The sequence below is a fragment of the Limanda limanda genome, chromosome 10 (genome assembly GCF_963576545.1).
Source record: "Limanda limanda chromosome 10, fLimLim1.1, whole genome shotgun sequence".
NCBI classification, from domain to species: domain Eukaryota; kingdom Metazoa; phylum Chordata; class Actinopteri; order Pleuronectiformes; family Pleuronectidae; genus Limanda; species Limanda limanda.
In genome coordinates, this window is record NC_083645.1 from 26,704,481 (window position 1) to 26,731,188 (window position 26,708).

General features: G+C 42.5%; 1 protein-coding gene across 1 annotated transcript in view; it reads left to right on the forward strand.

Moving 5' to 3' along the window:
* Positions 1-25,663, forward strand: part of fat2 (FAT atypical cadherin 2) — a 74,537-nt gene extending 48,874 nt beyond the window's left edge. The window contains exons 19-28 of the mRNA XM_061079924.1: positions 3,330-3,527; positions 5,690-6,290; positions 7,555-7,755; positions 10,588-10,745; positions 14,945-15,401; positions 18,735-18,888; positions 21,631-21,730; positions 21,824-21,981; positions 22,099-22,379; positions 25,158-25,663. Of these exons, the coding sequence (XP_060935907.1) occupies positions 3,330-3,527; positions 5,690-6,290; positions 7,555-7,755; positions 10,588-10,745; positions 14,945-15,401; positions 18,735-18,888; positions 21,631-21,730; positions 21,824-21,981; positions 22,099-22,379; positions 25,158-25,663 (2,814 nt within the window). The remainder of the gene's footprint in view (positions 1-3,329; positions 3,528-5,689; positions 6,291-7,554; positions 7,756-10,587; positions 10,746-14,944; positions 15,402-18,734; positions 18,889-21,630; positions 21,731-21,823; positions 21,982-22,098; positions 22,380-25,157) is intronic.
* The last annotated feature ends 1,045 nt before the right edge of the window (positions 25,664-26,708 follow it).

Here is a 26,708-nt window from a genome sequence, read left to right on the forward strand (position 1 = left end):
CTGATGAACTAATTACTCAGGACAATTAAAGAGAAATCACTCAGATCAGTCGTTTCTGTCCGTCACCGTCATGTCTCTCTCTCTCTCTCCTTCTGCTCTCCGGTGGAAAGAGGCCGAGCTGGAAGTGAAGCTCGTTAGAGAGAGAGAGAGAGAGAGAGAGAGAGAGAGAGAGAGAGAGAGAGAGAGAGAGAGAGAGAGAGAGAGAGAGAGAGAGAGAGAGAGAGAGAGAGAGAGAGAGAGAGAGAGAGAGAGAGAGAGAGAGAGAGAGAGAGAGAGAGAGACTCAAACTCTACAGAGAGTCGCACCTAGAGCGAGTTACTGAACTTCAAACGTTAGAAAGATCAGCTGTGTAAGTGTGTGTGTTTGTGTGTGTTTGTGTGCATGTGTGTGTGTGTGTGTGTGTGTGTGTGCATGTGTGTGTGTGTGTGTGTGTGTGTGTGCATGTGTGTGTGTCCTAACCCCAAACACAACTGAACGAAGCAGAGCAACAAACCTCCGACCCTGAACTTATTCAAATGAATAATACTTTATTCAATATATTGTATTATTCAAGCTCAGAAATCTTTTCTTTGCTTTGTTTTTAGTTTATAGTTTTTTATTTGATTTGAAGTCAAAGTGGTCTAAGTGAAAAAGTCTTTGAACTTTATAATGTGACACTCGTCTCAGTTTGCTTTGCACAGACACAGACAATAACAGACCTTCAGAGGGGAACTCTTTCATAATTATAGTACATTTCAGAGCCTGCACTTGTACTTGAAGTACTTGAGTACTTCACTTTAAATACAAGTGTCTGTACTTCTGCTTGACAACAGGATGTGTCTGCGTTCTCCTCCTCTGGATCTGGATGTGTTTACTCTGACACTCAGTGTACAACACAGAGCTGCTTCCTCTGGCTGTCGCTCATCCACAGTTCAATTAGGAGAGACTTGATTTCCAATTTCCAATATTTATTTTGCAAACACACAAGAATATGAAGGTTTACAGTCTGTGGCATTTAGACCCCTGTGAGATGTCATCAGGATTAGAAGGGGGTGGAGCAGAACATCGAACAGGAATACCCCTCGTTCATCAGTCAAACGAAGTTTTGGATGGCCCATTTTCGTGAGAATTGTCCTATTGGACTTCGCCAATTGTGACATCCTCTGCCCTTAACCCTCAACGAGAGCAAGGAAAAACTACAAAACCTTTTTAAAAGGAAAAACGTAGAAACCTCAGGAAGAGCCGCATGCGAGGGATCCCTCTTCCAGGACGGACAGAAGTGCAATGGATGCCACGAGTAATAGGTATATTGTCAGGCAGGTTGTTTCTGTTTTAGTCGGCGATCAGCTCCCACCGTGATCGGGTTCCGCCGTAATCACGATCCGCTGACAGTCTTGGGATCCGTCATCAAGGTCCATGATCACTGCCAGCATGGTGTGAGATTAGTGTATAATCAGTTGAGGTCGATGAATATTCTACTGGAGACTGGAGGAGATTGGGGTGGAGGAGGGGTTATGCGCGTCACTGAAGGACGCCTGGCTGCAGAAGAGAAGAGAAGGGATTTTTAAAGTTTGACAGGTGCTGAATGATTGGTTGAAAAGCCCGCGCCAGACCTGGTTGGACATTAAGGAACACCCACAATCAGCTGATCACTTTGCAGGTTAAGTGCTCCTCACTGAACTTGCGCTAAGCTTCATTTCAAGTTGCTTCTGGTCTTCAAACTCGCGTCCAGTCACAGAATAGCTTGTTCACCTCTGTGTGGTTCTGAATCCAAAACTCTGTGATATCGTCCCATCTGCTGATGTCTCCCCCCCGCCAGCTCGGCCCGATGAAGAAAAAGCAGTGATTGCATTAATGAGATGGATGTTTGCAGGTGTTGCACAGCGTCCTCTCTCCTGTCTCCTGTCTCCGTCCCTCTGTTTGTCTACTTCCTGTCGACTCTTTACGACGAGCACATCTGTTGCTGTGCAGCGTTTGTCTGAAGCTCTGGTCGTATTTCACCGACAGCAGCAGATGGAGCCTCACTTCACTATCTGTGTGAAAGTCCTCCGGTCTGCAGCTCAGTGATAAATCTGTGGGTTGATTCCTGTAATCCAGGAAAACGCTGACTTGCGTCTGTCCTCTCTCCTGCAGGACGGACACGAACACGTGGACCGATCCCACGTGGTTCACTCAGGAGTTTAATAAGATCTGTGCGACGTGTTTGTTCTCGTGCGGCTCGGCATCTGTCACATGTTTCTGTCGAGGGAAGCAGAACTAACATTGTTTGACAGATCTGGACCGGAGGGTGAGAAGCAGCAGCTCCTCGGTCCTGATGCTCACGTCTCAGATTCACTGTACACAGCTTTCAGCGATAAGAGCCGACAAGTGTGGAATGTATGGAATTTTGGAAACATTTATATCTTCAGGTTATTTTCAAGTCTCCAATTAACTTCCCCTGCATGTGTTTGAACAGTTAGTGAACTCAGGGAGAATATGCAAACTTCCCGAAGGCTCAGGCTGCAGGACATGGGACTCGAACCCTGCAACAGTGGAACTTACAGCTGCACCACCGTGCCGCACAGAGGAGACGTATTCACAATCCTATAAAGTTTGAAAGACAGAGAAACACCAAGCATAGTCCAGGCAAAGTAGCGTTTTACGACCGACTAATTGTAAAAGAATTTTTTTCAGCATAGATCATTTCTATGAGGTGTCCAGAACAACATACTAAAAGTCCTAAGAAATCGTAGTTGAGGAAATATGTTTAATTCTCATCAATGTGTTTCAATAAGGCATCAATACACCCCAAAAAGACTATTTTTTTCCTTTACTCCAATCAAAATAAAACTTTACACAATGAAAGTAGCCATGAAACGTAACATTTTTTGTATTACAAGTTTCTTTTGAAATGAATTTGACAAGCACATGAGCTCCACACTTATTGAATATGTTTCCTAATAGTATCCTAATTTGCATATAGGCCTTATTGGCACATTGATGAGAATTAAACATAGTTCCTCAACTAGGATTTCCTAGGACTTTTAGTATGTTGTTCTGGACACCTCATAGAAATAATCTATGCTGAAAAAAATTATTTTACAATTACTTCTATTTTTGGCTCCAAAATGGGCTACTTTGCCTGGACTAGCATCAAACACAGAAAGTTAGATTCCTCTTCAGCTCAGGCTCCAATCCTCCGTTTATCTTCACTTTATCCATTCTCCCCCTGTGAGGTCCCTTCACAGTACGTTCACCTCTGTCTCGACTGTCTGCTGCTGTTTGAATATTTCCTCCAATATGAAAATGTGGGTGATAACAGAGAACTTGAAGAGAAGCTTGACTTGCCCTTTGCCCCTGCTCTCCTGCAGGAGGGCGAGTCAGTCGGCAGCAGCGTCCTGCAGCTCGTGGTGACGGACGCGGACACGCCCAGGAACGGACTTCCCTTCTCCTACCACATCGTGAGCGGGAACGAGGACCGGCGCTTCCACGTGGACCAGGGCGGCCTGCTGTCGCTGTCGGCGCCGCTCAGGAAGAAGGTCAAACCCCGACATCAGCTCAAGATACAGGTGAGGAGGCGGTGAGATCTCCTGAGTCTCTGACTGGTTCCTGTTCTCCACCTTTTACTCTTTTGTCTCATCCTCTTTCCTACGAGGGGCTGTTGTCATATCTGTCAAATCACAATATTTCACTGCAGAGTTTCTTTGTGTCTGTGGTGGAATATAAAAACGAAGATCTCATAAAGTGGCTCACTATGAAAAACAAAAGGGCTCATTTTAAATCCTGGTGCAGCAGTAAACCTCTGATGCTCTGAGGCTGGAAATCACAAAGGCCGAGCACCAGGGGAAACGTTAAAGTCATTTTTATATGAGTCTTTCAACAACCCACTGGAGAGTCAGCAGGAGTCAAACCTGCTGCATGTTAGATCCCAGTTGAGTGGACAGTGATGTCCTTCAGGGCTCATGAAAATCAACTTGGGCAACAAAGACAGGAACGTGTGTCGCTGTGAATACAGATCTGAACTGTTCATGTCGTGAGGAAGAGTTCATCCAGAGTCGAGTCGGGAAGTTTAACGTCGTGTCTCACTGAGAAAAGGTTATTACCAGGTCGCAGTGTTCCAGGCGTCTGAAGAACTGAAAGCATTTCTGAGCACAGCTGCAAAATGCATGTCAGTGGGTTTCTATTGGCCTGTCTGAATGTTACCGGGGGTTTAAACACAGCTTATTGATGCTGTTTGGGGAAATAGATTCATGTTTTCATCTTATCAACGTTTTAAAAATGTGTTTCTGTGCCCGACTTCCCCTCCGGTCAGAGTTTAACTCCACAACACAGTTAGATAGATAGATAGATAGATAGATAGATAGATAGATAGATAGATAGATAGATAGATAGATAGATAGATAGATAGATAGATAGATGGATGGATGGATGGATGGATGGATGGATGGATGGATGGATGGATGGATGGATGGATGGATGGATGGATGGATGGATGGATGGATGGATGGATGGATGGATGGATGGATGGATGGATGGATGGATGGATGGATGGATGGATGGATGGATGGATGGATGGATGGATAGATAGATAGATAGATAGATAGATAGATAGATAGATAGATAGATAGATAGATAGATAGATAGGTAGGTAGGTAGGTAGGTAGGTAGGTAGGTAGGTAGGTAGGTAGGTAGGTAGGTAGGTAGGTAGGTAGGTAGGTAGGTAGGTAGGTAGATAGATAGATAGATAGATAGATAGATAGATAGATAGATAGATAGATAGATAGATAGATAGATAGATAGATAGATAGATAGATAGATAGATAGATAGATAGATAGATAGATAGATAGATAGATAGATAGATAGATAGATAGATAGATAGATAGATAGATAGATAGATAGATAGATAGATAGATAGATAGATAGATAGATAGATAGATAGATAGATAGATAGATAGATAGATAGATAGATAGATAGATAGATAGATAGATAGATAGATAGATAGATAGATTACTTTATTCATCCCCGAAGGGAAATTAAGTCGTCATAGCAGCCGGTATATTTGAATACAATAAAATACAATACAATAGAATAAAATAAAAAATATTGAGGTAGAAAGAATAAAAATAGAAACACAAGATAAATAGGTAGATAAGGTGCAGTGGCAAGATGATGGTAATAGTACTGATGATATGATGGTTATGTTATTGTTAGACAGTATATAAAAATAGTACAGTATATAATAGCAGTATATAGTAATAATGCAGCAACAGTAAATATAATAGTAATAGTAATATAATGATAATAATTATAACATGTACACATGTATAAATATGTGTATATAGACTTATGAATACAAAGAATATACAGAGAGTATGATACAATATATGATATATGGTAGAGGTATAAATATAAGTATTTGACTATACAATAGGTAATATAATATACTATGAGTGTAAGAATATGTAGACAGAGTGTGCAAAAGACAATATTATTGTATAAAATGATATATAATATCAATATGGTTTATATGAACACATATCACATATGATGTATATGAGCTGTTCACTGATCAGATGTTTGGACTCTGGAGTCTCGTTCTTCTGGTTCCTTCTCAGACGCTTGAAACTGATAAACTGTCCCATGAAGAAGAGAAGATGTAAATCAAAATGTTAGGAGCTGATGTCATAAAGATCAAATCGTCTGAATGATCTTCGTGGTTTGTCTCCCAGGTGACGGACAGCGGCCACCCCCCCCTCTCCTCCATCTGTGTGGTCAGCATCAACGTCACGGAGCAGAGCAAGTACCCTCCCTCCGTGGTTCCTCTGGAGGTCTTCATCACCACCTCCGGAGGCCTGTTCGCCAACCGGGTCATCGGCCGCCTCCACGCGTCGGACCAGGACCTGCAGGACGTGCTGGCCTACACGCTGGTGTCAGAGAGCCCCCCCGGAGGCGTGTTCTCCGTCGACCTCGCCGACGGGAAGATCTGGGCGGATGAGAACCTGGAGGAGGGCTCGTACTCGCTCAACGTCAGCGTGAGCGACGGGAAGTTCAGCGTGTGGGCCGGGGTCAAAGTTCACGTGTGGGCGGCGGACCAGAGGGCGCTGGACTCCGGCGTGACGCTGCAGCTGGACCGGATGTCGCCGGAGGAGTTCCTGGGGGATCACTGGAGAGGCCTCCAGCGCAGCCTGAGCCAGGCGCTGGGTTTCCCCCGACAGGAGCTGCAGCTGGTCAGCCTGCAGCAGCCGCCCGGCGCCCGGCTGCTGGAGCTGCTGCTGGTCTGGAGGCCGACGAGTGGGCGGAGCCAGACGCTGCCGACCAGCCGGCTCTCAGGTGACCACACACTGTTCTTGACGAATGTCGCGAATTCGCCTCAAACCCCATTCCGGTCTTTTTATCCCACTAATGCCTGATGGTGCAAATACTACACAAACCATGAAGGTATTGGAAGCACGCTACCGCCATCTAGTGGTCGGAGTGGAAAATACATACTAGCCCCTTGGTACTGTGCAGCAAAGTTGTTTTGAGATATTAAGCTGTATTTGAAATACTGTGATGATGGAACAACAATGATTGTACAGAAACATATGTTGTTATTCAATTTCAAGCAAAAGCAGCATCAATATAATAATCTACATACCAGAGACTGGAAAATTTGTTGATTTACGTTTATGCCCCATTATGCATAATGTCGCCAATTTGCGTCATACCTAAATTTTATATCTATTGTTTATGCTATATTGAAATTAACAATCTCCACTTAATTTAGAATCTGTACGACAGCCAAAAACAAATTGGAAATTAATTCAGGCAATAAGGGGTTAAGGATGGGGGGGGGGGGAATCGATACAGTTACGAATCGCGATTCTTGTGAATGACGATTTTAAATCCCAATGCTGCCTCACAAATCGATTTGAAAAAAAACATATTTATTGGTTTATAAGTGGGGGGATATATGGGGGGGGGAGCAACATCTCCCCAGAGCATGTTGACCAGCTCTTGTTTTTGCACAAGAATCTAAACATACCCAAGAACTAGCTTTGCATCGCCTACATGCAAACAACAATAGCCTACTTTTTGTTTATTTCAAAGTTTATATTTTAAGTAAACTTTTATTCATTCTATTTAATTTACCTTTTATTATAAAAGTAGCCTAAGTGGAATACATTTCTTAATCTGTCAGTTTGTGTGCAGTTGACTCGGGCTATACAATAATAGGGCACATTTTTATTTATTTTCTCTATTGGCTGCCGGGCAGTCATTAAGTTAATGTTAATATTTTAAATAAAACTTGTAAAGCTCTGAGTGAATTTGACTGTGTTGTATTTGAAGGTATGATTCAACTTTTTTCCATGGTCCAGTATTTAAAAAAAATAAATAACCAAAAGAAACTGCAGGAAATCGTAATATCGAATCGCAATACTTACAGAATCGCAATACATATCGTATCGCCACCTAAGTATCGTGATAGTCTCGTATCAGGAGGTCTGATTCCCGTCCCTTCTATCTCAGGTTTATGCATTAGCACTGCATGATATGAAGAGAAGATGATTCTTTGAAGCTCCTGTTTGAACCTGAAACCTTCTCCTTCCTGCAGGAATCATATCGAACCTGGAGGACTCTCTGGGCCTGAGCATCCTCCGGGTGAGTCACGACGGCTGCCTGGACGCCGGCTGTCCGCCACGCGGCTGCAGGAACGCCGTCCGGCTGACGGGGGAGCGGCTCGGCCATTTCACCACCGCCAGGGCCGGTTACATCACCCCCCCACACGCCTGGGAGAGCGTCTGCCCCTGTAACGGTACGTGAGTGTCACATCACTCAGGTTTACAATGAGCTCCACAGGCAAGAAACACAGATCAAATATATTTTAATACGTTTCAAACCAATATCACTCTGGGGTTTTAATGAGGTTTGGTTTTGACAGAGTAGAATCCAACTGTTTTTGTATATGAATTTCATTTTGACGACAACATTTGAACACATCTTCTCTTTCTAATCTAAAACTCAGTGAAGCTGCGTCTCTAGTTTTATCTAAACTCCCTTTTACCTGTCCTCAGATTACTAACTCAGATTAAAGAGCCCTCCTCTCTCTACCTGTTAATCCCGCTGCCGTGAATCCCTCAGATTTCACCTGAGGGAGCGAACACGTCGGGTGTGAATGTGAGTTCGTCGTTAGCTTCGGTTCCAGTCGACAGAACATCTGAGCGGCGGCGGCGCCTCGTGGGACCGGGCGCCGGGATCCACGTTGGCATTCCTGAGAGGATTAGAGCAGAATGAAAGTCGGCTCGGTGTCGGCTTGTCTGGATTCATCTGGAATGTCGTCGGGACATTTTGACGTCTTTGGTTTTAAGACGTTTTGGAGATAAGGAGTCGTGTGAGATTCTTCGATTTAGACGTTTATTTTCATTCTTTAAATCACTAAATAAGATCATTGTGTAAACGTTCAACAACACAATATGTTTAATACTTGATTTGAACTCAAATGTTCCATTGACTAAATGTTTCTCAAAGATAGTTTCTGTCATTTTAGGTAGTTCTTATAACACTGATATATGTCAAAGAATCATTTATCAGATTTTGTTTGTATAGCCCATATTCACAAATAGCTATTTTATTAATTAAACCCTCAACAAGAGTAAGTCAAAAGTACCAAAGAACACAAGAGAGAAGAAATTAGAAAAGTGATAACATTTTATTTAAAGGTTATTGAATCCTCGACCTTTTCAACGATGTAAAGATTGATTATTAAGATGGATTTTATGTGTTAGAGATAAGGAGTCGTGTGAGATTCTCCGATTCAGACATTTATTTTCATTCTTTAAATCACCAAATAAGAACATTGTGTAAACGTACAACAACACAATATGTTTAATTTGTTTAATACTTGATTTTAAATTACTATTAATTTTATTTCAAATCATTTGAAACACCCCCTTCCTCCTCCGTGTTAGCAGATGGGACATGGACCAAAATTTAAACTCAAAGGTTCCATTGAATAAATGTTTCACAAAGATGATTTCTCTCATTTTACGTAGTTCTTATCACACTGATATAATCAATCATCAATCAAATAGCCCGTATTCACAAATAGCGATTTTATTAATTAATCTCTCAACAAGACTAAGGTAAAAGTACGAAAGAACACAAGAGAGAAGAAATGAGAAAAGTGATTAAATTTTATTTAAAGGTTATTGAATCCTTGACCTTTTCAACAATGTAAAGTTTGATTATTAAGATGTATTTTATGTGTTAGACATTAAAATCCAGCCCGGGGTTTAAACTGAGGATTTTTAAGACAGTAACAAACTTGATTGTGTGTTTTTTAATATTTCTCCGGAGAGCCGCTGTGGAAGACAAGGTCAAAAAGAAAGTTAGTGAATTCAAATCCTGCTGAAGGAACAGTTGTTTTCCCCGAGAGATTCTGGGAACATGTTGTTACTGAAGCTTCCCACAGGCGTCATCAAAGTTTCATAACGGAACCAGTAAAAAACAGAGAAAGAAGTCGAGCAGGAGAAGTTTTATCTGAACACTAATCCGCTGCCTTCATTGATCCGTCCATTCATGGATTCTCTCATCTTTCATTCAGTCCCTCTTCCCCTCGGTTCTGCAGCTCACTCTCTTCTCTGATGACTCGCTCTTTTTTGTCTTTATGCCTTTGGCCATTTTAGTTTTTCAGCTCTTGGCGATTTTCCACTTAAAAAGATCAAACTATTTGAAACAGAACACACGATTCTCTTTCTTTCCCTCTCTTCTAGTTTTTGTTCTGTCAGATGTGAAATCACATTACGTGGAGTTTACAGCGTGTTTCATCTTCTCCGTGTGGCCTGAGGTGAAGGTGGAAAAACAACACTCGCCCACACGGCTGTATTTCTTTGTTGTTGTGAGGTTTGTGGCCTTGAGTGTGAATCTGAAAAGGGAATTTGGTGCCTTCAGAAGTTCAGGTAACGAGAATCTATAAAAGTCTACTGAATGATGAGAGTTCAGACTTAAATCGTGTCAGAGATATTTTATCTTTTATCACTTCAAGTCTTTAAAAACTACCATCATTTGCATTCAGTGCCAATAGATTGAAAATACCCATCAGGCCGAACCCATCTTTCTGCTTGTGCCGTCAAAATGCAGCATAAATAAAATCTGAAACTAATTAAATATTCCAACAAAGTCCAACATTATTATAAATGTTCAAATATCTTTTCCAGACATGTCTGACTAAGATCCAGCTGAGCAGGATGTTTCGAAGATGAAAAATAAAAACTAAACCAATTAAAGATCCCAAAGCATATTTTCAGCATTTTCTACTCTGCAACGTCTTGTTTTTTAATTTGTCGACATAATCTGTAAATCCACTGATTCAAGTGTTGGATAAATAAGTACAAGTAAATGTGGAAACAACAAAGAGGCTGAAAGCAAAACTACAAAACTAAGAATGTTTTAGATTGTTTGTGTGTGTATTGATTGATTGATTTTCCATATTGATGAATGACTTATATCTTTTGATAGAGTTAGTTCAGTGACCTGATGTGACGTCTTGGTCCAAACACACAGAAATACTATTTTAAATGCTATAAAAAATGACCAGGAGTGTTTTGTCTGCATCTTTTTCATTGTCCGTGTGTTTCTGTGTTTTCAGAGACGGCCGTGAGGTTCGATGGTAAATCGTACCTGAAGTATCTGCACAGGATGGACGAGGACGACCACGAGTTCAAACTGTCGCTGAGGTTCAAGACCTCTCAGGATCGAGGTCTCATCGCGTCGGTTAACAGCTCCAACGACTGGGGCGTCCTACAGGTGTGTGTCTCTGAGGCTGCACTGCTGGTGGCCCGACAATCAAGTGTTTTATATTCTACAAGTGTTCCTGTTATTTGAGCTGTAAAACGTCTCAGTCTGAGTCTGTGAAGCTTCACCAACATCCCAAACTACTGAAAATCACTTGTTGACAATACCTATGTTCATATTACAGATTATATAGATTTGTAAGATGCATTCAGCTGTTTCTCTTTATCCTGAAAAAGTCACACTCACTTGTGAAAGTTTTCGTGATTCACAATTGATCTGTGGTTTCATGGGTCAGAATACTACAGACTATACTAAAGATCAAGAGACTTTCACAACAGGAAACACGTCACAAAAACCTTCTGCATGAAACTTCTGTGACTCGCTTAAGACGCACAGGAGCTTAAAACTGGTTTAAAACCTCATTTATTATCCTAAACTCGGCGTCTACCGGTTATTTTCTTCAATATGTAAGTAGGTACTGGCTCCACAGGTTAGCACCTCTGTTGGCTGGGGGGGGGCATGTACCAGCTGCTTTCAAAATAAGACTTGGACGCACCAGTAAAGAAACCACGTGCACTGTACGTCAGTGTCGGTTCTTTTCATTTGAAACTAGAAGCTCGGTCATCGTCTGTTAGTTGGAAATGGCTCGGAACGATCAGATGAAAAGAACTTACATGAGTGTGTTTGTGTGTGTGTGTGTGTGTGTGTGTGTGTGTGTGTGTTTGTGTTTGTGTGTTTTGGCAACTTCAATTTAAAACCAGTCCCAGACAAACCGCTCGTTCTGCTCACGTGAGACTAAAACCTCGGTGGACATGTCTCAACGTCTCTGGAGAACGAAGAACAAAGTGAAAAACATAGTGTCAAGAAATGTAATGAAAACTGCAGGAAATGTTGGGAAATGATTATTTCCATTCGTCCACAGGAGGAGTGAATATTCATCGTGTTCTCCTCTGAGCCGGCAGCTGATTTACTTACTTAGTGACGCTGCTGTGCAGAGATTAAATCTCCTAATTTTCCAACAGTGTTGCTGTAATGTTGTCGTTTGACGTTAATTTGCCGTCACGACGATAACATCTGAGAGCGGCTGATTTAATCTACGTGAGTTCTCTCCAGGGAGCAGCGAGTGAAGCCTTTCATCACCTTTCAAGCTCCGATTGATAAATACAACCGGCTGCTCCACTGGTAGAATCTCAAATGTCAATATCACATCTGCTGCTTTGAGCCAGCTGTCGTGTTTCCAGGTCAGGTTCCACGTTCTCTGACAGATTTGATATCTGACCAATTTTGTTTGACCTGTTTGTTTGAGCTAAACACCTGAATGAATATCAGAGCTGGTATTAAGCTCCACCTCTGGATCCTGTATCCAGGAATCCACACCTGGTTCAGCTCATCACCGCTCTTTTGATTTTGACAAGTGACTCGTAGCTCGAAGGGAACTCGAAGTCTTCGAGATTAATTGACACGTTTCTTCAGGAGTCGTCGAGGGAAAGGAAGGATTCATCTGGCTGCCGTGATGAAAGCTCTCCTGCGTCATGTGACAGCGACACACTGAGAGAGAGAATAATGAACCGTTGTATTCATTGTGACACATGAATTATTCTCTAAACAGATAACAAGAGAATAACTGGTTCCCCCTCATGGCCTCCTCCTCCTCTCGTGTGTTTCCTCGGACGGAATATTCAATCATTTTGATTCTCGGGGAACTTCAGAAGCAGTGTTCCGTTTCCCAAGGCTCCTCCTCCTCCTGGGGGCTGGATCTCGGATCCCGGACGGATTCTTTGTGAGCAGAAAACACTTCAAAAAGAATTCCTACACGTGGTCAAACGAGAAGTTCCCTCGCCCGGTGATTTGTGATGACTGCAGAGAAACTGCTGGAGATCTGAGACTCGATCGGTTCCCTGAGGCCACGAGCTGCCATTCGTCTTTGTAGCTTCTCGTGAAATGGCCACGTTTTATGTTTATGATAATGTTTGCATAATTAGATCTAATATTAACATACTTTGACTTTTTCTCCCCACTAGCATGGAGGAGGCAGGGTTAATATATACCTGGTACCTGATCTTATTAACTTAATAAGATCCATAAAAGTAAATATTAAAGTTTCAGCAGAGACGTCCACGTGATAAATCTTTAAAAACCTTGTAAAGTCGACCGATAGTGTGAAATTATAATATGATGTTATTACTCTATAAGAGGATCCGTTCCTGCTCATCATTAACCTCCACTGTTCCGAATCTCCTCTAATGAACCCGAGCATGTTCATACATATTCACGCAGCCTTGATTCCACTGTTACACGCGTGTGCATGTACATGTGCACAGGGATAGTGAAGCTGTTCCCATGTTGTTTTATTATGTACAAAACAAAGTGAGCACGCTTCCCGCTCACTGTCACACCTCTCTGTGTGTGTGTCTGTCTGTGTGTGTGTGTTTGTGTGTGTGTGCATCACATCCAGGCTGAGCACACGTGTGCAGCAGTCGTTGTTGAACTCGTTGCTCCTGTGAGTCGTTGATTTATGGAATCATGAGGCACTGATGCTGGAGCTTTGGTCTCTGCAGAGTTCGACTTGACTCTGTGCTCGTGCTACATGTTCTGAGCTGATACTATAAAACAAGCCTCAGTGCATCAGACGGATGAATCTCTCGTCTCGTATCCACCACACGACACAGAGCGACACACAGAGAATCATGTAAAATGAATGAAGAGACGAGCGACAGGCGCCTCAGACGTCTCCAGGTTCTCACTCGTTCCTCAGCCGGAGCTCAGGCGTCTTCCTGATCCTGATGATGTTTTCTTACACCTGACATCTATTGCACTTCTGTCCGTCCTGAGAGAGGGATCCCTCACATGTGGCTCTCTCTGAGGTTTCTACATATTTTTACCTGTGAAAAGGGTTTTTAGTAGTTTTTCCTTACTCTTGCTGAGGGTTAAGGACAGAGGATGTCACACAATGTTAAAGCCCTATGAGATGAATTGTTATTTGTGAATGTGGGCTATACAAATAAACTTGATTGAAAACTTGATTCCCCTGATGAGACCCAGAGCCGGAGCTGCTGTGACATTGATCCATGAGAAGGACTCTGCAGGTCGACCCTCATAACTGAATCATTCCTGTTGGGTTGTTTGTTGTTGTGTTTTTTCGACGCCCTTCGGCCGAGCCACAGGAAATCAGAGCGAGCCTCAGGCCCTGGAGCAGAAAGAGAAGCAGCTGAACGTTGAGGAATCGCCTCACGAAACAACAACAAGAAAAACTCCGGGAAGGAAAAAACAAAACAAGAGCTTCATCTTCAAGAGGCGCCAGTCGAGCAGATCGCCATCAATAATGCATCGCGGCCTTCGGGCGTCCGACGGGCCGATGCTTTGCAATTTGCAAAACACACTGTGCATCGGTTTATTTAATAGGGATGAGATATAAGGACTCTTACGTTACATCAAGAAAACATGAATAGATAAAAAGCTGCTGGCTTGTTAGTTTGAGAGAACGCTGAGCGAGCAGAAACGTTAAGAGGCTTCCGCTGATGTTGATGAAAAGCTCAGTGTGTGTGTGTCTGTGTGTGTGTGTGTGTGTGTGTGATCTTTGTGGTGTTATACCAGGAAACATCAGCAACAACACAGTTTGTCTTCTTCCTCCAGACGGAACCGATCGGATGTGATGAGTCACTGGAGACGATGATTTAGTTGTTTAGTAATAATTAGATTTTAGTTTTCGTGCCTCAGACGCTGATTTAAATCACAACGTGGATCTAAAGTTTACTTCAGCAGCATTTTAAGTTTTAATTCACGCTTAATCTAGTTTGTTTGGTTTTAAATCAGAACTTATCAAGTCGATAATGTTCAATTTATACATTTTAGGACCAAACAATGTTTGAGGTTGATGCTTTGATAACTTTAAGTTTCACTGTTTCTCTGAGATCAAGAGAAATTAACAATCAATATTTCACTGTGACAAACTTCCTCCCGTTACTCTCAGAGTTCTTTGTGATTAGAAACAAGAGAAAGACTGAACTCTGCAGTTCACATGAGGTTAAGAGTCTGGGATTAATCTTCAGCTCCGACACAGCTGATAAGATTTCTCTGATCTTATCTCACGTTCAGATCCGACTCTCTCAAGGTTCTTTCATTAAACCCTAACTTCTCCTTTTCTTCTGCTAAACAACAACTTCTGCTTCTTATCTTGTTGTGTTAATGACTCTCTCTCTCTCCGTCCTCAGCTGACCAGCGGGGGGGAACTGCTCTTCAGGTTCAGCTGTGGGAACGCCCCCCCCGGCTCGCTGCTGGTCAGGTCCGCCCCCCTGTCGGACGGCCGGTGGCACAGCGTCCTGCTGGAGGTCAACTCCACGGCCCTGAGGCTGACCCTGGACCAGCAGCACCCGGCCTCCAGCGCCCTGGCCGAGCCGTGCCGGATGATGCGTTCCCAGGGTGCTTTGCTGTTCGCCTCGGCTTCACAGGGCCGCCCCCCCGAGGTCAAAGGGCACCTGCCGAACTTCAGCGGCTGCCTGGAGGGCCTGGAGCTGAACGGGGGTCCGATCCGAGCGGGCGCCGGGGGGGAGTGGGCGGGCCCCGGGAGCCGGAGGGTGTTCGGAGTGTTCCAGTGCTGCAGCCGGGGCGGAGCCTGTGAGGTCAACCCGTGTCAGAGAGGAGGCGTCTGTGAGGAGGACGCAGCCGGAGGTGAATACTACAGTAACACAACCAGTAACACAACTTTTAATTCAATTTATACAAAATGAACTAAACGCACACACTGACAGGAAGGTGCAACAGGAAACACCGTCCCTCATGTCACAGGGCTGTAGTCAGGATATCAGCAAATAAAAATGATATATATTAGAACTGAAATTAATCTTATGTTAATACAAAATTAACATAATATTGAGAAAATGAGAAAAAGGAGAAATGTCAGAAAGTTGTGAAAAGTTTTAATGATTTTCCACAGCTGAAAATGATTTATATAATTTCCTTCAAGCCGTTCAAAACCAAATATATTCATGTTGGTATCGTACACGATGATTCAATTAATCTGGTTTTTGTAACCTGCAAAACTAAATTAAAAAGCCAAACTGAATTTTAAAATGAAAAACTACACAGTCTGTGTTACTGCAATTAAAAAAGATTCCAGAAATCTAGAAATTTTTTAAATTTCAGAACCATAATGACATCAGGTCAAAGTGGCTGCTGCTTCCCAGTGAAGATGATGAAGATACTTTTAAATCCCAGAGAAGCCAAAGTGACAGTTTCAGTGAAGTGAGCGGGTCGAACTGACCAATCACCTTCCAGCAAACACACACCAGAGAAACTAATGAGGATTTATTCCTTTGCAGAGAATCAAATTAACTTGCTCTTGGTTGGTTTTGATCTTTTCCATGATGTTTATTCACGATAAAAACAAACATCACAGAACAGAGCTTTCTGAAGAAGCCTGTTGGACGTGTGGTTAAAAATCTGGTTGAGCTCCAGCTCCGGGTGATGAGCCACGAGTCGTCTGGAGCAGCTGCAGGTTCGATTCCCACTCTGCACTTTAAACCCATATCAAGTGGAATGGAATTGGACGTCATGCGGCTAAAATCTGTAATGTCAGGTTCTTATTATTAAATAAGGAATAAACAGCAAATTAAGCTGTTTCTAGAAACAATATATTCAGAGTAAAACATTCTTCAGGCTCCGACTCAAACCACAACTCCGGACATCTTGACCGTTCGTGGTCACATGTTCGTTTGAGGTCATCACTGATTGGTTCTTACATGATCAGTTATTGGCAAAATACAAAAGACAGAATATTGGTATCAGGGAGGTTATGCCACCTCTTGCTTGTTCTGCATCAAGTCCCAGAGAGGAGGACGTCTGCCCGTGTGACTTATTATTTTCTCAGAATAGCAGCTGATAAGCTCACAGCGACTTTAAACTTATATTATTCTCATGAGTCTCTGAGAGTCGGAGGAAACGAGTTCCTTTTCCTGGAATGTGGATATGAAAACAAAGGTGAAGCTGCAGCAGATACGATCTCTGTGATTTGTAAGAACTGCAAACAAATGAAGTCCCAAAATCTTTTATGAAAAACCTGCTGCCTGCTGGTATTTCTTTTCATCGGTGAACTGCATCGTTTCTCATTTTCCTTTAGAGCAATAAGAACGTGTCCTCTGTGTCTCTGTGGACTCGAGACAGGAGGTTCCACTCGGGTTTCACTTTGGACTTTATTCACCATCCCGTCAAATCACATTAGATATATGCTACAGGCAGAAACAATAGATCAATATTATTTCCCCATAGATCCTCCCGGGTGAAGAAGATGTGATCAGACAGGTGAAGGCAGTGGATGATTCTTTATGTTTTACTGCAGAACATAAAAATATAAAGTTGTTTCCCAAACTGTTTTACTGAGGATTCGATTTCGTTTTCCTTCTGAGATGAAAAAAAGAGATGAAGAGACGTGAAGTAAAACGCTGAAACAGATGAAAACAGAGAAACAGAACTTGTTCTCTTCATATTTCTCTAGTTTGTTTATTGGCTTGGAGTAATATGTGTTAACTGTAATGTCAGGGAACCAAAGAAACATCTGTTTAAAATGATATTAACACAAGAAACCGTGTGTAACAAAGTCTAAGTCAGTGACCTTTGTTCTGGGCGGGTCCTCCCTGAGGAGGCGTGGTTTGGCTCGGTGACAGACGCCGCCGACACTTCAGCTGCTCAGCTTCTGGAAATCAGACTTTGGTTTGGCAGCGTTCCTGAAACGTGCAGCCGGAGAAGGGTCTCGAGCGGTTTGATAGACGAACAATGTTCCAATTACTGAAATAAGCTTTAGCTAGATAACTCTGGACGGGAATGGAAAAGCTCTCGAGTGCTAACAAAAGAAAAGTTAATGAGAAAACACCAACGACAGAGGAGCAGAACAGAAAGGAAAAGTTGAAATACACATTAACAAGAACGACAAATATAAAACTTAATGTGACTGAATCTGAATCTCCCAGAGTTCAGATTTCAAACGTGTTATCTTTAGGATTCTCAGTGTTTGTCTGTGGTCTCGTTTTTAAAATCATTACAGGTTTGTTTAGCACTGACAAACCAAACAACTTATGAATAAACTAATGAACGGTGATAACTCATCAGTCCTTTGAGGACTTAACGACAGGTTGTTGGTTTGAGTCCCAGCTCTGGCTCCACCCATCACAGAATCATTTAATTAGTTTAAAGTGTTTTCCCCTGTTTCTTGATTGTCAGTGGCATACTGTGTGTGTGTGTGTGTGTGTGTGTGTGTGTGTGTGTGTACATACAGAGTAATAACTCGAGACTTGTGTTGCTTTTCAGCAGCTTTAACAGTTTGTGTTGTTTCCTGCTCCGTCACACATATCATGATGAACTGTATTTCTGTGGGGTTTGTTTTTAAAATGTTTTATTTTATTTAAAGTGACCACAGAAGCCAATCTTCTTGGCCAAGCTAGTTTTCTATTCCAGGGATTTTTTAATATGCGATAGCCCCACCTTCCCTTTGTTGCTATGGTATTTGTCGACTCATTAGTTGCATCAAGGGAGATCTCGTGGGGGTTTTGTTAAGGGCAATATGAAACTAAAAGTGAAATATTATTGATATTTCTTTTTCTTCTTAAAACTGATATCCGATCAAAACCACCATGTATGTGCTTATTTTTAAGAACTGTTACATCTGTAAACATCAGCTTATTTGTGTAATAATGAAAATGACCATTAATATGTATGAGCTAACCAGGGACAAAGCCTTGTTTGCTTTGTCCCTGGTTAGCTCATCTGTTCACCTGCTGGTTAAAGAGAAAACTTCACAGATCAGTGAAATTATCTCAGACTTTATATCACGTTCTGTCCAGTTTCTCTCAGGCTGATTTTTCATCTTTAAATATCAAACACTCTCTCGTGCTCCGCGGCCGAAGCAGCTTGACGTTATTATTTGCTGGCCGTTGGGGGGGGACGCTCCGTGGCTTTGATCAGTCGCTCTTGTCTCTGACGTCCTGGTGTGATTGTGTGTTTGCTCCACAGATCCACGCTGCAGGTGTGTTGGACTCTTCCACGGCGCCCGCTGCGAGCTGGACCAGAACCCGTGTGCGTCCACGCCATGTGTCCACGGCCGGGTGTGTGTCCCCAAGGCTCAAGGCTACATGTGTAACTGCTCTGTGGACAACGCTGAAGCACGGTACACACACACACACACACACACACAGACACACACACACACACACACACACACACACACACACTCTTCACTGCAGCATAGTTGTGTAAACAAGTGTTTTATAGATTTAACGTCCAATATTGATTTGTTTTTATGAATAATGCAACAACTATTAATATAATCTATAATATTAATATAATCTATAATATTTTGACATTAATTGATCGAGAACAAAACCAAAATGTTAAATTGATGAGGAAAATTGATATTTCAGCGCAACAAATAAATTCCTTCACACAATTATGATTAAATACAGAACAATATTAATAACTATTCCAAGCACAGCTCATAAGACAAAACAACAATTTGCCTGTTTAGGTGATTGGCCACACACACACACACACACACACACACACACACACACACACACACACACACACACACACACACACACACACTCCTTCCTGCAGCATAGTTGTGCAAACATGTGTTTTATAGATTTAACGTCCAATATTGATTTGTTTTGTATTGAGGAATAAAAAAATGAACAGAGTCCAGACGGTTATGAATAATGAAAAAGGGCAACAACTATAAATATAATCTATAATTTTCCGACATTAATTGATCGAAACCAAAAACCAACAGATTAATATTTCAGCCAAACAAATAACTTCCTGAACAGAATTGTAATTAAATAAAGAACATATTAATAATAATTCCAAGCACAGCCCATAAGACAAAACAACAATTTGCATGTTTATGTGATTGGCCACGCACTCACACACACACACACACACACACACACACACACAAACACACACAAAAACCCACAACCAGCTATTATATATATATATATATTATATTCCGCTCACATCACCGACCTCCCCCCCGGTAGCAGGGTCACGCTCACACCAGATTACTGCAGCATTTGCATTTCCCTCCTCTCGTCCCACTCGGTCCTCGTGGGTATTGAACACGTTCCGTGGTCCAGGTGGCGTTTGATTAACTCGCTGAATGAAGAATGGCCGGCGCTGAATGGTAATTACAGGAAGTGGGCGTTTGTTTTGTGACTTGTGAAGCTCACAGATGTGATCTCGTGCTGTGACGGTGTTTCGATGCCGTGATAATTATCTCTACGTGTGCGTCTCCGTCTCTGGAGGAGAACGAGATGTGTGTTGTGTGTTTTCAGTCACGCATCCACAACACAAAGACACAGGACAAAGCTTCTCACTCTTTCCACAATAATAAGCCTGATATAGAAAGAGGAAGCTGTATTCTGGTGTTTTGCTGGAATGCATAGTGAAGGAATTCAGCACAAACGACAAAGCCAAAGAGCGTTATGTAAAACTAAATGACAGGTTTTTGGCAGCGGCAGCGGCACTTAGCAATCAGGGCTCGGCCAGCGGGTCCTCGGGGTCACGTCCGGCGCCACGGCCAGGAAGATGGAGGCCGGCGGTGAAAGTCTCTGAATCCTCAGCCACGTGTGACCTTCGCTGCCGGGACCGGACGCCTCCGAGCGGCTCTTCACTCGAGGACTCGTCTTCATCGCTCACCAACACTGACCGAGAGAGAAAGTGTTTTACTGCAAAACGTTAAATATTTCCATCCAAGTCCGAGAGTGAGAGAGAAAAATCACACTGATGAAATTAGTCAGTTAATCAAAAGCAATTAGTTTAATAATCAGATTATTTACGTCCATTTTTACCAAAGTGATAATATTTTAATGGTTCCAAAGCATTTTCCACTTTGTATTAACGAAACGAGACTTGAGGTTTTTTAATTGAAAAATCTACAATCAGACGATACAATGGAATTTTTTTTTTTTTTTTTTTTTTTTAACAATCTGTTTATTGAATTTTTACATATTTAACAAACAAACAATACTGTTCCATCAATAACAATTACAAATGTAATTCCAACATACAGCAGAACAGATACAAACCCCCCACCCCCCTCCCTCCGGCACCCAGCCCCAACAGATGAGCAAATATTGTTGAAAAATCAAGAATTGAAAAGAATAGATGACATAAATCTTAATAACAATAATAACAATAACAATATAATAGTAATACTAAAAATAAATGAATGAATAAATAAATAGAAACATATGATCAATACTAAAAAAATAAAAATAAATGAAATAAAAAATTAAGAGAGAAAAAAAAATATATATATATAATAAAAGAAATAAAAGAAAAGAAACACAAGTTCAGCAAGGCAGTACTTAGCTCACAGTGATCCGACAGCTTGTGCTATTGACATAAGACAGAAAGGGATTCCAGGACTTCTCAAAAGAAGAATATTTATATTAATAATCATATATCTGTGCTGGTGACAGCTGAGGCCAGAAGCCTTAATGGTTTGTGTTTTTCTCTGGTGTCGATGTTGTATCTTCACAAACGTTCACTTAACTCAAAGATCAGGTCAAAGGTCACTATGGGTATAACACATATAATAAAAAAATTATATGACATTATAAGACTTTCAAAGGTCCAAAAGGTCCAAGGTCAACTTGATTGGTTGTTCAACTTAACGTGAATTACTTAATAATAATAATCAATTATTTTCTCGGTGACTTGAAAAATGACTGAAACGATTCATCAGTTCTTCAGACTCGTTGTTGCAGCTCTAACTTAATGTAATCGTTGTGTTGTTGTGTTGTCAGAGACCATTATTTAAATTCTCATCTCGAACATACAAGACCATGAAACTCCAGTTTGTTAGAATCCCTCCTGTCTAATCTGAAGTCCTCTCGTCCTGCAGCTGCCACAACCTCCTGGACATCTGTTCCCCGAACCCGTGTCCTCAAGGTTTCGACTGCAAAGTCACCGACGGCTCGTATTACTGCGACCCGCTGCCTCAGGTCTGTGAGAACTACAAATACATGTAGTTAATATGATGCTTTGTGAGTTTTAATAAACTAATTAACTGTGTTTCTACTGCCCCATGTGTCCAGAAGCTCAATCCCATGATCGGCTACATGGAGATCATGGAGATCAGTGCCAGCGTGCTGGGGTTAGTGCTCCTGGTCGGCGTCTTTGTTTGCGTCAGGAAACGTTACGTTCAGCACAAGAAGAAGAAGAAGAAGCCGGTGTGCGTCCAGGACTCCAACGGGTACGAGATCCAGTCTTTAACATATTCCCCTCATCCAGATTATATGTTTAAGACCGAGATGTACCTCAGAATCTAATAATGTACAATAAATCAAAACTTCTCTTCTGATTCCTTCAGGTATTTTCAGCCCAATTTGACCAAGAGCCTCAAAGCCAACAACCAGGAAGTGAACCCCATCGAGATGAGCTCCATGGTCGGTCCCACCAACGACCTTGACCACGCCCCCTTCAAGTCGCTGCGGCCCTGCAGCCAGATGGGTCTGTGCGGGGGCCGGGCTTCTCCTGCCAAGATGCAGGGTCCGGTGGTCTGCAGCGTGGCCCCCAACCTGCCGGCGAGACCCCCGAGCAGCTCGGACAACGACTCCATCAGGAAGAGCCACTGGGACATGGACTACGAAGGTGGGTGGAGCCCCTGGGACTTCAGGAATCGTGAATATGACAACTAGTGCATTTAAATATGAATCAATAATGTTTACTAAGCAATAATGTCAAGAAAGTTAATTTTTCTTTTCGACAAAAACATTCAAACAATTCAGATGTAAAACTTCATCTTCACTCAACTTTAGGTTTTGTGTCATTATGTTCAAATATTTATTTTAAATTAACTTTTCCTGTCGAAAAATATTTTCCCGAACTGAGAAACGCTCTTATCAAATCACTGTCATTTCATTTAGTGCGTCTGTTTGCAGTTAGTTATTAGACCAGTTAATTTAAAATATGAAAGATTATTTCAAACTACATTAATTAAATTTAAAATTCCGCTGCACTGAAGAGGAAACACAAACATCACATGATGGAAACTAAATAATAGAACCGGCTGAATGATTCAAGGTCAATGTAAACAGGTGTTAATTAGTCATGCGGAGCAGTGCATCATGGGAAACGCCTCGCTGCCTGTCAGCACGCGACCTGATTACAATCAGGAAGATCAGCTCCTGTTGTTTGTATTCTACATTTATCTCTCTCTATATTCTGTCATAACCTCCCTCCTCCTTTCAACGTTCTTCCTCTTCCTGGTTCTCGTCCTTTCTTCTTCTCTTTGCCTCAAAGGTCAAGTTGTGGAGGTTTTGACCTTCAGCTGTTTTGTTGACGTGTCAGTGAATCTCAGGAAAGAAGACGACTGAAGAACCAGCAAACAAGCAGTTTAGAGATAATAATCTAATCTTCTTCCTTCGTCCTCTGGTTCCATCTCCCTCACGTTCCTCTTCTCTGAACTCAGGTCCTCCTCCTCCTCCTCCTCCTCCTCTATCCTCTTAACCTTGTTTTCCACCTCTCTCGTCCTTTCTCCCTCTCTCCTCTCCTCTGTGCTGTATCTGTCTCTCTCCTCTCATTGTTCTCCTGTTCTCTCTCTCTCTCTCTCTCTCTCTCTCTCTCTCTCTCTCTCTCTCTCTCTCTCTCTCTCTCTCTCTCTCTCTCTCTCTCTCTCTCTTTCTGAGCGCAGCATTCAGTTTTCTTCCATGTAGCGGATCAATATGGCCGTGACTCACACATCCTGTGCTGTGTTCTCAAGACAGACGACGAGAGGCAGATCAGGCGTCCGTCATGCCGTCGTTCCCGTGGCAACGCAACGCAGAGAATAAAGGACACGTTCCTGTTGTTCTTCACTCGTTCTCCAGCTCGATGTTAAAAGGGAACGACAGCAGATCCTCTCCACTTTGCTTCGGCTTCACCCGGTGACCTCAGCACTGACTCCTCCAGTCGAGTCGACCTCACCCGTCACCTGAGAGGATCGGGAACTTTCTCCTTTCGAATTTATAAACTTTTATCGACTCATTAAACTATCAACCACCATGAAACAACTCTTACTCGTCCACCTGATGACGTCATGATATTGTATCATCTGGTTAAAAAAGTAAAACCCAACCAATATATCCGTAACCTGGTCACACGCTTTCATCGATGTATAAATCAGTTATCAAACTTAGTTTTTAGGTATTACAAAGAACAGTCGATCCAACATTATTCATTATACATCAACGTGAATAATTAACTCTAATTATTCTGGACATTTTGTATTTTTGCGATAGTTTTGAGCCAATCACGAGTCAGTCTCAGCTGTCAATCATGACCTCTCCACCTGTTTTTATCTAAATATTGTTAAATAACTAATTAAAACTTAAACATATCACGAACATGAAGATGTGAACAAACATCAGTGAGATAAGAACGACCTGAAATGACAGAAACCGACTTTGAGAATACTTCATTTGACATGTACGAGATAGAAGTTCGGTGCATGTCCCGTTCACTAACATGGAGGAGGTCATACCGGAGTCGGCCTTCGGGGGGCGATCAAGATGCTTTGGCTTCACTTTCATGAGCCGACATGTCGTCCATCTTGATAAACAGACTTAGAAGTGAGAGCCAGTGAAACAGGAACGGGTCAAACAGAAGAATCTCTCCGACTTTCTGCATCAATTGATTTGAAAACAAAGATCTGAAGCTTTCAGATGAAGCTCCGGTGACGTCTGTGATCGATGTTTTCTGCAGCGTCGGAATCTCAGCGTTTGTTCTTAACAAGTTATTGAACTGTAGAAATAACACAAGCAGAGATTCTTTTTAGCCTGAACATCTTAATCACTTTTTCTTTCTCTTTGTCTCTCTCTCTTTTTCCCTCATGTGTTCTATACGTCTCTGTTTATCACTCTCTCTCTCTTTCATCCTTCCTTTTCAACTCTTGTCAAACAAAGGATTCCTCAGATGTTGTTTTCAAACCCTTTAATGAGGTTCGATATTTTACAGTTTTGATTATTTTGTTTTATTTCAAATATAAATTGTAGTATTATTTCAACAAACAAACACAGATATACAAATTCATAAATCTATTAAAAAGGCTTGTATCAACTCTCTTCATCCAACAAGAGTTAAAAAGATTCTTCTTTATCGTAAGATCTGGTTTCGGGTCAATAAGTAAAACAACTTTAAGAGATTTCTCTTCTTTAGACATTTCTCCTCCTGTTCTTCTAATCAAACCCACAATATTTCACATCTACAGTGGAGGATTCAAAATGCAAATACTCAAAGCTTGTTTTAAACCCTTCCTCAGATCCTTCCCCAGTGTTTATGAGTATTAATAATAATATTACAGGTTGACTGGAGCAGTTGGTTCAGTCTGTGTCTGGAGCTCAGGATGGATCTTGTGATCTAATCCTCTGACCTCTCCTTTGATCTCCTCAGTGTACCCGGCGGATCCCGACTACTACGGCCGCCCGTGCGTCCAGGAGTTCCCTCAGTTCGACATCGTGGAGGACTCGTACCCCGGCGGCACGGTGGACTCGCGGAGGAACTCTCGGTTCAACGGCTTCCCGTTCCCGCTGGACCGCTGCGACCGCCGCGCCCCCCTCCCGCCGTGCTACAGCAACCAGAACCTGGACAGCTTCCTGGGTCCCGACGGACTCCCCCTCCCCCGGTCCCAGTGCCCCAACGAGTACACGGCCATCAGCTACTACCCGGCCCAGCACCCCCGCACCCCCGACCACGTGTCGGGCGGCTACAAGAGACTCAGCATGCGTCTGAGCGTGGCCATGCCGTCGTACGCCGAGCAGGCCGACCCGCCGCTGCCGCCGCCGGCGCCCAACCCGGCCCAGCCGCAGACCCGCCCCCCCGGGCCCAACCCCAGGAGCTACGACCGGACCAGCATGGTGGGCAGCGACTACGGGAGCTGTGAGGAGGTGATGTTCTAACGTCCTCTGACCCTCTGCTCTGAAGGAGAAGATAAAGACGTTCAGCAGTGGGTGGGGGGGGTGAAATGTGAACAGTATTACAGACTCGAACCGTTTCAGAGTCAGAACGAGGACAAACTTTTTCATTTCTTAAAGCCTCGAACCACGGAGAGGATCTGACTCTGAGGGAAACGGGTCAGAAACACGACTCCTGCATCGGTCAACACACAACATGTGACTCGTGACTTTAAACCTGATGCTCAGCACCGATGTGATCAAACTCAAGGTCACTGCGACCTTCACAGAAACGTCCCTGTGATGAAATCCTGAAAAGAGGTTTGAGGAGGATGAAGAGTAAAAGCAGCTTCATCCTCATTTCCACATTCTGCTGGTGCAGGTTCGTCTCTATATGAAAAGAAGAAGATCAGAAAAGAAGCCGCAGGTTTAAAGTCACTGTTTCAAATCACCATGTATTAAAAGTGACGTTAAGCTCATTTCATGCAGGAGGAACTTCTCAGTCGTTGATCAGCTGGTTGTTGTTTGTGTCACGATGTTCGGAGGCTGGATCCTCAGAAGACTCGAGTGAACGTGATGTTCCTCGTGAAGTCGATGTGTTTGAACTTTAAAATGTTTGTTCCTGTGGATTCTGCAGATGTTGAATCTGACGGATCTGAACGAGTGTGAACTTTCTCTCTGGTGGAGATTCTGTGTTTGTGATGAACTTCTTCTTCCTCCTGATTAAAGAAACGCTTCATGTGGAGCAGGAGAGAAAACGTGTGTACAGCCATTTTAAATGTGCTTCAGATGGAAGAGATTCTTGTTTTGGTCTCGTTGTGTAAAGTGTGTTTTACTGAATATTAGAGTCGATGCTTTCGCCTGAAGATCGTTTTCTTCAAAAGAAAACAGATTTTCACCTTACAAACATTTCTTTAAAAGAGAATTTCAAGTTTTAATAATCTGTGTCTCGATGAATCACTTATAGGTTTTGGTTTATAAAACTTTAAAAACCAGTCGAATGACCTTTACTTATCAAATCTGTCTTTAAACAGCTCATTCATGAGAAGTT